Here is a 12,258-nt window from a genome sequence, read left to right as displayed (position 1 = left end):
TAAACACACTTTTATTAATATTTCCTTTGACCAGTAGAAATCTGCTATTTTGTCATTGTGTTCAAAACTCTGTTCAAAGGCTATTCTGTTTATTAAATATATAATGATAATTAATGATATTAATATGGCCTCTTTTTAATTGGGTTTCTTCTAGGTAAATAATATCTTCTTTTCTCATCATTGTCAGTATATTTGACTGTTTAATTGGGCTTAATATTAAGATTAAAATAGGCTATTTGTAATTTTTTAGATGCCATTGTAAGAATGCATGATTTTCAACATACTTTTGTCCAAAAAGTTTAATTTGTGAAACATTTCAGACAAAGTAATAACATCTCCATGGAGACAAGCAGGTGGTGCACTCTCCACTACAAAAGTTGCATAGTGCAACTTTAAATATTTTGATTGCCAATGTTATTATATGTCAGGTTTGTGGACAAAATAAAAGGTTTAAACAGTTTTGTATAAAATAAATATGAATTATTTCCTTTTTATTACATTCAACATCAAACTAATCTGTGTTTTGTGTATTTCATCTGTAGAGAGAGTGATGACTTTCTTTTGGACGAGGAGCTCAGCAGGTGAGAAACACACGCCTGGATTAATTCAGAGAGATTATTCATATAAAGGTCAAGCAGAAATGACTTATCCTCACCTGTTTTTATTTTGCAGATCCGAGGGAGAGGACCAGCAGGTGAAGATGAAATGTTTCAGGTTTGTCTTTTTCTAATTATTATACTTAAAAGGACATAAACTCTAGTGTAACTTGTGAATTAAACCCATGTATTCGAGCCGTTCAGCTGTTTGGAAAAAGGGACTGTTATTTTTTCAATCTTTTGCACAGGGAGCCTCACCGACAGATTGAAAAGAGGCGCAGGGACAAAATGAACACCCTGATCGATGAGCTGTCGGCCATGATCCCGTCGTGTCAGCCGCAGCCACGAAAGTTCGACAAACTCACTGTGCTGAGGAAGGCCGTGCAGCATCTGAAAGCACTCCGAGGTACCAACATCACACACATTACACACTCACTCCGGCTCTTCTGTTACATTTTCCGTTGTATGTTTTTGGGGATTTTAAAAATAAACAAAAAACAAGACAAACAGGAAACAGAAAGCCAAAAAAATGACTAGCATGAATAATCTAGAAAATACCGAGCATATTGTACCAGTGATTGATAGATATATATATTTATTTTATTAACTGCAAAGCTAATTTCGATTCCTATTTGAGCCCAGCTAATGTTCATTCTGTGTCATTTCTGTGATAGCTTATCTATAAATCTTTTTTCCCTTCATTTGAAAGTACATTCATAACACATCCATCCATTGGTTCCATCACAGGAGTTTTTTGTCCCAGATACACACTTTTAAATTGGGATGTTAATGTTGAAAATAATCTGTGTGCTGCCCGGTGGTCGAGCCCCTTTCAACCTAAATCATGCACAACATGCTTATCCTCCAGTTAGCTACTTCTCATCGTGTCCCGGGCCCCTGTGAGGTTGTTTCAGCAGCATTGAGAGACGAGTGAACCTGATGGATCTGGTTTGACCGTCTGACCATATGTTAAAAACCTCTGGGTACTCCAAGTTCCACAGTTATTAAATGATGGGGCACGTCTTGAGCTTGGCACTCCTGATCCAGCTCTTGGCACTGAATGGCTCTCTGTCTTTAGCGAGAGGGACATTGTTTAAAATCCAGACTGGTTTGATTTGTTATGAACATATTGTAACTTGTGTCCGTAGCTGGATCGAGCAGCGCCTTCTCAGAGAGCCCAAAGCCTTCCATCCTGCCACACGAAGACCTCAAACACCTCCTGCTCAAGGTACCACTGCTTTATGCTGTTATCGACAACGCACTGTTCACAATGTGGCACTGCTTTCTCTGTTGGTCCTTGAAAACAAACGAACAAAAGCTGTATCCGATGACTTTCTCGCCCTATCTGTGGGTTACAGAGTTATGAAAATGCCATAGCGGTTAACAATTTAAAACTCAATATTTTATCTTATTTTCTATATCTATATTTTGATTTGTGCTCCAATCCTCTTCATTTACATTCTGTGTCATCTTCTCAGGCTGTAGACGGGTTCTTATTGGTCGTGACTTGTGATCGAGCTAAGATCCTCTTCATCTCAAAGTCTGTCTCCCAAGTCCTCAACTTAAGCCGGGTGAGTTAAATTACACAAGTGTTCATATTGTGTCACTATTATTGATCCTTGTATTAACAGCAATGACATTTTGGCTGCACCAGTGACATGAAGCACCTGTGAGAGCTACAGCCTGCTCCTTCAAAGCTTATGTTTTTAATTATTGTAATGCTAATTTGCTTTGTACCAAGTTTGTAGCAAGTATTTTGTGAATTCTGATCACCGACCGATCATTCTAATTCCGAATACAAACAATTATTGTCTGTTCTGGACGTTTACAGGTGGAGTTATTTGGGCAGAGTTTGTTCGACTTCATCCACCACAAAGACATTCACAAAGTAAAGGAGCAGCTGGCCTCCTCTGACTCTCGCCAAAGTCTCCCAGATGCTGCAAGTAAATCTTTCTCCATGTGCTTTCTTCCCAATACCCCAGCGTCCATGAGTGCGTGGATATAGCTCCTGTTTAATGTTGTACTGTGGCGGTGTCTCATCACAGCCCCCGTCCCGCTCCAGTCCGAAGCGCTTCCCAAAGTGGCCCACATGACGACGGGCGCGCGCAGGTCCTTCTTCTGCCGCATGAAGCACAGCCGGGTCTCAGCGAAACAGGACGACAAACGCCTCCTGTTCACCAGCTCCAAGAAGAAAGGTGAGAGCAAATGCACACAGGCCATCGCTGGAAAGGGTACAAAAAGAAAGAAGTGTTACATAGTAGTGTAGTGTTTGGTGGACTGGCATTTCACGCTGTCCTGGCAGCCCTAGTGTCAAACTATTTCCAGCTTTGACAGTTTGCTACACCTCTCTCCCTGCTACCTGTCTTTAAAATGAAAAAAAACATCTAAAGAAAAATCTAAAATAAATAAATAATACATGTTTTGCTTATAATGCTTAGTTTGCGTTAATGGTGTAAAATCTTTTCAAGTGACAGTTGCTGCCCAGACAATATGGGACTTAGGGTTTCCATTTAACCCTACATCTTGTGACCAACAATTTACTGCAGTTTATAACGACTGATCCTGTGATATAATTATTATTTTGCCATAGAGACTATATTCTCAAAGGGGAATTCACCTGGTTTGGGCACTGTCCTGATGTAGCCTTGGTTTGGTCTTCTTCTAGTCCTGGTCTAGTCCTGGTCTAGTCCTAGTCTAGTCTTGGTCTAGTCCTGGTCTAGTCTTGGTCTAGTCCTGGTCTAGTCCTGGTCTAGTCCTGGTCTTGTCCTGGTCTAGTCTTGGTCTAGTCCTGGTCTTGTCCTGTTCTAGTCTTGGTCTAGTCCTGGCCTAGTCTTGGTCTAGTCCTGGTCTAGTCTTGGTCTACTCCTGGTCTAGTCTTGGTCTAGTCCTGGTCTAGTCCTGGTCTAGTCCTGGTCTTGTCCTGGTCTAGTCTTGGTCTAGTCCTGGCCTAGTCCTGGTCTTGTCCTGGTCTAGTCTTGGTCTACTCCTGGTCTAGTCTTGGTCTTGTCCTGGTCTAGTCCTGGTCTAGTCTTGGTCTTGTCCTGGTCTAGTCTTGGTCTAGTCCTGGCCTAGTCCTGGTCTTGTCCTGGTCTAGTCTTGGTCTACTCCTGGTCTAGTCTTGGTCTAGTCCTGGTCTAGTCCTGGCCTAGTCCTGGTCTTGTCCTGGTCTAGTCTTGGTCTACTCCTGGTCTAGTCTTGGTCTAGTCCTGGTTTAGTCTTGGTCAAGTCCAGGTTGAATTTCAGGTTTAGTCCCACTTTACGTCATATGTGGTGTGTGCAAGTGCAGAGCCTTTTATGCCATGATCAAAACCTTTTGCCATCTGCCCTGCTCCGCATACTACTTTTTATTATCAGATGGCAAACAGATGAAAATACTGACCAGACCATCAAGTCCCCCCACATTTTCCAGCTAAGCATGTTGGTTTCTCTTATCTGCAGCTCCAGAAACACTCAAATGATTTAGTATTTTTTTCCTGGAACAGTCTTAAAAAACAAGGACATTTTGACCCTCTTTAATCCACCCGAGGCTACTGGGTCAGCTCACATCTCTACTTGTTTTTGTAGCTGTTATAGTTGTTGTATTAGTAGTATTTTCAGGTACTTTTATATTAAATGCCATTCAACGTTATTGTGCACTCGTGGTTCGTTTTAAAATACACAAGTCAACTTTTACAATGATATTTATATTATAAAGTATTGTTCATCTAAAAAAGCAGAATTTACTATTTAGATTTTGTCAGCACTAAATTGTGTATTTTGTCATCAATACAGAAAGTGATTGTTGTTTGTAAATTGAAGAGGCCTATATGGTCTGTTCCTCTGTCACTGCTGCAGAGGGAGGAAATAAATTGTCTATAACAACCAATGCGACCACAATTTCCTTAAGACCCAGGTTTTCTGTTTTGATTGTGCGGGTCAATCCGGGGGAAATGGGTCAGTGTTACAGAGTTGTATAAGCCCTTTGGAGAGGGATGGTCCCATTTAAGTCACTGTGAACAAACCGGACCAAGAACAAGGGTGCCACCTAGTGACATTTATCAGCACAGTCAACATCTGCTGCTATAGTGGTACATTTAGAGCCAAATAGTGCACAGACGAACCTCTTAGAGTGACAGAGCGGGTTGTATTAGAAATGGTAAGCCAAAAATACACATAGGTTAAGAGCAAATGACACTTTGTTTTTAGTATTTTATAGTAATACTAATGTCGGTGTAATACTATAGCTATTAACAGTTTTGGGATGTAACTGCATTAACTTATATTAAATTGATACAAATGAAGATGAGCAGACTGACTAGACCGACCCCTGAACTGTGTAATGATAATGTATGTACAATGTAATGTCTGTAATATTGCCCAGAATAAACTAAACTACTTCCTGTTTTAATTCTATTGAAGTATTTGTATTTAACCTCTGTCGTTTTCCCTCATAGAATCGTACAAATACTGCACCCTGCACTGCACCGGGTACATAGGCAGCTGGCCGAGCTCAGAACTGGACTCGGACTTGGACCCAGACTTGGAGCCCTCCCCTCTGTCTTGTCTGGTGACCGTCTGTAGACTCCACCCACACAGTCAGACCAGCAAAGACCAGCTCAGCACCAAACCCATCGAGTTCATCACGCGCTGCTCCATCGACGGAAAATTCACATTTGTCGACCATCAGTGAGTTTCACCTGACAAAACTGTTCCATATTATTTCATGACTCCTCAATTTACGGTATTATGTAGGAACTGGAATTTGATGGAGAGGAAGTAGCTTTAGTATCAGGACCAAGCCTTTGATTTTAAGATAAGATAAGATAAGATAATCCTTTATTGTCCACACATGGGGAAATTTCATTGTTGCAACGCAGGTAGATACAGAGGAAAAGTACAGATAACATGTAGGAAATTTAAAAAAAACACTCTTAATCGAAGAACGCTTATAAACAAAACTCTTATAGACAAGACCTCTCATTTCCTAATAAAGAATGGAAGGGAAAAATAAAGATAAAATCAAATCAAATAAAAATTTGCGGGTAGTGTATGTATTATTTTGGGTCCAGCACTAACATTACATCTTCCTCTCTTTCTTTCAGAGCCACCAACATCACCGGGTATCTGCCTCAAGAAGTCCTGGGCACTTCGTGTTATGAATATTACCATCATGATGACTTGCGTCACCTCGCAGAGAAACACAGGGAGGGTGAGTTAAGACGACACCTGCGCTAAAAAATTACGTATTCACAGTTAGTACGCTACACATTAAATATTGATTTGTGCCATTGTCTGTCGTTTGATATTCAGAATAATATAGGTGCAGTAATGGCAGACATCTACTAAAACACTGCATCAAAGCGACCTTAATATGTCCCGTTTACAGTGTCTCGCGTGTTCTCTTTTTGCAGTTCTCCGAAGCAAAGAGAAGATTGAAACACAGTGTTACAAGTTCAAGACTAAATACGGCTCCTACGTGAACCTCCAAAGTCAATGGTTTGGTTTCACAAACCCTTGGACCAAAGAAATCGAGTTTATAGTCTCTTTAAATAGAGTTGTCTCGTAAGTACTGTTTCACAATTTTCTCTAATGTTTATGATTTAACACAAGCTGAGTAGTTGTGTCTTTTTACTAGGAGAGAGAGCACTCGCAGTCAAGACGAGGAGGAGGCAGGCAGCTCTAAAGCATTCACAGGTGAGAGAACAAGCAAATACGCCACTGTGGGCTGCTCAACTCCTTCATTTTTAGTTTTGAGTCTCACAGAGGAGAAAAGAACTTTATTGACAATGGTGCTCTACAATGACTGCCCACTTCAAAGCCTGCTCGGAAAAGATGATCTTAACTAGCTTGCTGGGGGCTAATCTGCAATGTGATAACTAATGAGCATAAGACAGGTCGTTTATGAAACTTTGTAAAATGCTCGGTGGTGATGCAGTGGTTTAAGACGTTGTACACATGTGGTTGTTACTACCTTGACGTCGTGGGTTTGCTTCCTGGTCCCAACCATTTGCTGCTCTTTCTCTCCATCTCACGCTATGGCGATCCTGTCCATTAAGCCTTCTGTATTTTCATAAAGTATATGGTAAAAATGTTCTTCTGGATCCTCAGCAGGCTTTGATGGGGACGGAACTGTTGAGCTCTATTTGCTCTTGCTTCAGTGAGCATGATTGACAGATGAGGAATAATCTGGTGTGCATCTCATCAGGTTTACTTATGGCACTTCCTTGATTCCATAGCTGTCAGTCACTCTCACTGAAAGGGAGCCAGATAATTTCCAATTAGTGCAGCTCAGTATCACTGTCTGCTGAGGAGGCAAGAAAACCACATTTGAGATTAATTAATTAGGATTTAAATAACTTGTTTTGGTGTTTGTCAGAAGTGTCCAGGGAATTTCCCATAATTCCTGGCCTCTCGTCTGGAGTGGGAACCATGATTTACGCCGGCAGCATCGGAACACAAATTGCCAACGAGCTCACAGACTCTTACAGGTGAGTTTGTATTTTCTGTTTGTCACCAGTATCAGTACGGATAATCTGATGTGGCCAAAAGATGGGCAAAAATTGTGACGTTTGTGATGTCAATTTAAAAAAAAGAGCATTTTGGAAGCAAAATAAGTTATTTCAATTCAGTCTAAATGAAACCTAAATGCAAAGTGCTTATGTGTCAATGTGCTTTTATCATGTTAATTTACTTAATCATTAATTCAGACAGTTTGCTTCTATAAAGATGATCACAAGGGTAATACATTAGACAGTGGGAATGAAGGATTTCATTGCAACACTAAAATTTGATATCTTTGTGAGTCACTAAACTTTCTCCAAAGTTCATATTTTACCTGTTTCTTTGCAGAGTAAATACTCCGTCGAGTGGATCTTGCAGTCCGTTCGGTCCTATTCAAGACAAACTCATGTCCGTCTCTCCTCCCACCAGCAAGCTTGTGAGTGACTATATTTATATTACAGAACTACATAATTAAGTGTCAAATATTCTTATCATGTGAAAAAAAATGTTTGTTTATCAAAAGGGGTCAAGTCGAGAGGAGGCAGGTGTCAGCGCCGAGTCTAAAACTACTGCAGGAACCAGGAGTGGGTCATCTGAGAGCATTGGTAATCATTCTCTAAGAAAACTAATGATTTATTTTGCCTGTCACACAATACATACAAGCGCTAGGTCACTTCTTTACTTTGGACTTCATTCACTTCATTCACCATCATTGTAGATATTTGTGATGAAGTTATTTTCCAACACACATAATGAATTTTCCTTTTGTAATGATCTACAGACTACACTTAAAGGTGGTATGGACGATTTTTTTCAGCAAATTTTTTATCATATTTCCTCGTGGCGTGGATAAATCATTTGTCCTGCCACGTATCACTCATAAAACGCACCTACCGCTCACCTGCAGCCGCGTGCGGTTCCTCCTCACGTTTCTGCGTGCCTAAGCGCATGGATCTATCATAATATAGTTCCCTCAGTGTACGGGGCAAAATGAAGACGGAGAAAGACAGTTTGAGCTGTTTCAGAAGTGGACAGAAATCTACGGGAGACGAGAGATGCGATGCGCTCCGTTGCGCTAATAAACAAACGCACGTGTGTGTTGTATCAGTCCACACGGGGGAGTGCGCATGCGCACTTCCGCCTGCGTTCTCAAATCGCCGAAAAATCGTCCATACCGCCTTTAAGCTCTACTAATAAGTCACACAGTAAACTGCATGAAAATATTATCATAACATTGACTTTCCAATGCATACTGTTGTTGTACCCATTGGCAATACTCTACTACACCCTCCTTGCCTCTAGTGTCCATGTCTGCTGGTATTTGAATGTGTGGGGTTTTGTGCGCACAGAAATGTTTATATGCATAATAAATCTAATCAAAATCACTACTTTTGTGTGTCCTTGTTGCAGGTGAGTCGTCCTTGGACCTGGACAACGTGGTGGTCCCTGGACTGAGCTCTTTCAGCAGCGACGAGGCAGCGATGGCGGTCATTATGAGTCTGCTAGACACGGACGGCAACATGGGACAGAGCGGGGACTTTGAGGATCTACACTGGCCTTTTTAATAATACTGATTTGTGCTTTTCCACCCCGACGTGTGCTGATGGATGAACTAAACCACACCTGGCCACAAGGGGGAGCCATATAATACTGTAGGAAATTTGATTATAATTATCAGCCTTTTTTTTATTTCATGAAAGAGATGAAAATGTCCTCCAAGTGTCTTCTTCAGAAACATTTGTCCAAACTGTCTCCTGGACCAGGCACTGTATGGACAAACAGAGGGAATGCTTCGTATTGCATTGCTGCTAAAAGTCAATATTTAACATGCTTCTTTTCATAGGAGATGTCTGTGTCTGTTTTAATATTTAGCTTATAGGTAGTCTTTGAAATGTTAGTGATTTTAACTGAATCCATACACAACGAACACCAATCACCAAGCCAGATGTCTAAACCAGCTACAAAAATTGTAAATATTTTAAGGACCACAGGCGAAGTCACAGCCTCATTTCATAAGCTACTGACACTTTTAGCATTTAGCTGTGAATAAGCCATGAAACCTAAAACTATAACTTGACTTTGGTATTGATTTGGAGAAATAACTTGAATATTTAAGTTCAGATAAGATGATTGTCACATTTATGCTTAATTTTAGCCAACTAGTCATTTCTGGTCTCTTGTTTGATAGTGTTTTTTACATATTTGCACATGTAGTATTTCAGACATCTATCTTTTGTGTTCAAATGACATAGGAAGAACTACAGAAATAATAATCATGTGTCTAGTTAGTGTTACGTTGTGCACACATCAAAGATATCACTCTTGTTTGCCCAGTGATTATCAAACTTAAACAAATAATACTTCATTACATATTTGGGTTGTAGAAGTAGAATTATGAACAACAAAGGTTGTGTTTACACTTGCACAGACCAAATCAAGATTGTCACGAAACCAGGAACTAAAGCAAAACCAGTCTCAAATCATAAGTAAACCAGGAGTATGAACGTACCATAAAAACAAGCCTAATGTGGGACTAATCCTGTTCTTATCCAGGACCAATCGAGGCCTGGTCCAACCCAAGCATTAAGCATTAGCCTATACCTGCACTAACCATGGTCAAAATCAACAAGGACAGGTTTGGCTATTTGTCAGGACTGTCTACAAACCATTCAGAACAAATGTACTTCAATAAAATATTACATTTCAGTAAAGTCAGTAAATAGCCATCTTACAGTTTGAGAACCAATGCAGTCGCTTTTTAAATGTAATTTTCACTGACCACTTTGAGGGTTTTGAAATTAATTGACGTCTTTTCCCCCAAACGTACTGTGTTTATAGCTGAATGTCAAACATGTGGACTGTATTAAATCTGTGTGAAGTCATTTGACTTATTGTTGATTCATAATGTGACACAGTTGCCTTGGAAACAGGTCCAAGGCAACTATAAAAAGTACAAAAAAACCACAGGGTTTTTTTGTACTTTTTATCAAACATAACGTCTTTAAAAGCAAAGCTTGGATTGTAGGTGCCGTTTGAAATGGACACTGAAAGAGTCTCGATGTATTTATGTCTAAGTGAATCTGCTGTTGAGGAACAAGTATTTCTGGAAGTAAAGAAGCGAAATAAGAGCCAACAGTGTCTGTGTTTATTAAATTAGATAAATGGCATACAATGTACTGTTTAAGAGCCCTTATACACTGCACACATATTTATTTTATTGTTTCGGTCAATGAACAACTTTCATCTAAACATCACCATCAGTCCAAGCCTGAAGTCTATACCTATACTGGTATGTTCTGAAATCATGCAGCATTACTTCTCTTCTTAAACATTTGCTTTGCCTTGGAGAAGAAGAACAGCGGCCCGATGAGAACTCCAAAACGAGGGAACAGCAATGAGCACTGAAACACGTTACACATTACCATTTCTGTGGACAGGGACAACTCTCTGTTGTTTTGGACGTAGAGGATGAAAGGAGACAGGGCGAGCAGAGGCAAGTACACTAAGATGGTGGACACTACTACAATGAGCAGACTCTGGACTGCCTGTCGTTTCTGAGGTGAGCTGGGGCGAGCTTTGTTACCAACGGTGTCGTGATGCGCTGGAGACGCCTGCCATAGCGACTACACCATCGTCCCCAAACTCAGCAGCATGACAACAAACAGGAAGGAGATGATGACAGAGACGGGGATTAAGATCTGGATGGTACCCATAAACACTGAAAGAAAATAACACATTCGTTAGTGCATCAGGTTTAACATGTCTCTCTGATCAATAAAACATCCATATTTTGACCTAGTTTAGTTATAGTATGGACATTTTAGATTTAGTTTGGGCTGGTCCTTCCTGGCCTATGTCACAGGTGATATAAGGGTGCATTCTAAAGGAAGTGTTAGAGCAGCATACACTTTCAGACTGTATTAGCCTATACTTTTTTGTAGGCTAGTTAACAACCTTGTTATCTTTCCTTCAGTCAATTCAAAAATAACAATAAATATAGCCGCAAGCGGCAATGATCGGCCCTCGCCACGCCGCCGCCACACCGCCGCCACGCCGCAAGAGGAGGGGGCGCTAACGCGCCCCAATTGTCCTTTTATTACGCCTACTGCTGAATCTGTGACGCTGTCACATCTTCTCCCCTTTGTTTTACCATCAAAAAGCTATTTTATTTTGAATTCTTGGCAAAATGTGCAGCTTTGCCGCACAGACACCGTGACTCTTTGAATGAAAATGTGGATAACTTTTGATGGTCCTGAAGATGAGTCTCACCAAATTTCAGGTTAATATGGCTGACGCCCTGGGAGGAGTTTGTGAAAGTCTAAAGTGTAAACATGTTCTGGCGATTTCCCCATTGGAATAACATGAAAGGTTTCGGTCATCGTTACGGCAACGCCATAACAATTATGACATGGGTCTCATTGACTTTTTTGATGGGGATGCTAAAATTGAGTTGTGTGTCAAATTTCATATAATTTCGCAAAACTAAACATTTAACCTCCATATAAAATCTGTAGGGGGCGCTGTGGCGCCAAATGAATTTATTTCACTTCAAGTAGGTTTAGGGCAAAGAGTTTAACAACTGATTCTAATTTGACGCAATTCGGACTTTATCTGCGCAAACGGCAGAAATTTTAAATATGGGAGATTTCTGAAATTCTAGCTACAGTTTGCGGCTTCGCCGCACCGAGACCGTGAGAGGTATCAATGTAATTTGGATAACTTTTGATGTCCCACTCCTCAGTAGCATTTTCACCAAATTTCAGCTTTTTAGGGCCAACGCCCTGGGAGGAGTTCGTAAAAGTACGACGTTTGGAAAAACTCCGAAGTCATGTTTAGCCATTTTTGAAGCAATATGGCCGACATTTGGTTGGGCGGACGGCGTTGTCGTAATAATATTTTTTACTTCTCTTGTCACCATCTACCTCTGCGCCAAATTTCATGATTCTCCGATCAGATTTTTTTTGGGTCATTTCCCTTCTCTCAATGCATTTTTGGTACATTTGGGGGCGCTGACGCGCCAATTTTTTTTATTTTAGAAAAGGGAAATAGCCAGAATGTAGAGAGGCACGATTTTTAGAGGTGTGAACATTTTTGTGACTTTTCGTCAATGTTCACTGGGTGAAAAATAGGGGGGTTGGTCCCGAGAAGAAGAAGAAGAAGAAGAAGAAGAAGAAAGAATTAA

At 40.6% G+C, this 12,258-nt stretch overlaps 1 protein-coding gene across 1 annotated transcript in view; it reads left to right on the top strand.

Annotated features, from left to right (window-relative positions):
• Positions 1–7,681, top strand: part of LOC140368078 (basic helix-loop-helix ARNT-like protein 2) — a 14,153-nt gene extending 6,472 nt beyond the window's left edge. The window contains exons 3-16 of the mRNA XM_072454943.1: positions 543–581; positions 673–714; positions 845–1,002; positions 1,745–1,824; positions 2,075–2,167; positions 2,428–2,539; positions 2,642–2,791; positions 5,030–5,261; positions 5,678–5,784; positions 5,987–6,137; positions 6,211–6,269; positions 6,952–7,084; positions 7,443–7,512; positions 7,600–7,681. Of these exons, the coding sequence (XP_072311044.1) occupies positions 543–581; positions 673–714; positions 845–1,002; positions 1,745–1,824; positions 2,075–2,167; positions 2,428–2,539; positions 2,642–2,791; positions 5,030–5,261; positions 5,678–5,784; positions 5,987–6,137; positions 6,211–6,269; positions 6,952–7,067 (1,339 nt within the window). The 3' untranslated portion in view covers positions 7,068–7,084; positions 7,443–7,512; positions 7,600–7,681. The remainder of the gene's footprint in view (positions 1–542; positions 582–672; positions 715–844; positions 1,003–1,744; positions 1,825–2,074; positions 2,168–2,427; positions 2,540–2,641; positions 2,792–5,029; positions 5,262–5,677; positions 5,785–5,986; positions 6,138–6,210; positions 6,270–6,951; positions 7,085–7,442; positions 7,513–7,599) is intronic.
• The last annotated feature ends 4,577 nt before the right edge of the window (positions 7,682–12,258 follow it).

This window comes from Eucyclogobius newberryi, unplaced genomic scaffold (genome assembly GCF_026437365.1).
Source record: "Eucyclogobius newberryi isolate DKJ021-1_F unplaced genomic scaffold, fEucNew1.0.hap1 SCAF_2, whole genome shotgun sequence".
NCBI lineage: Eukaryota > Metazoa > Chordata > Actinopteri > Gobiiformes > Gobiidae > Eucyclogobius > Eucyclogobius newberryi.
The sequence above is the reverse complement of the archived record's forward strand: the minus strand, read 5'-3'. Positions and strand labels throughout refer to the sequence as shown.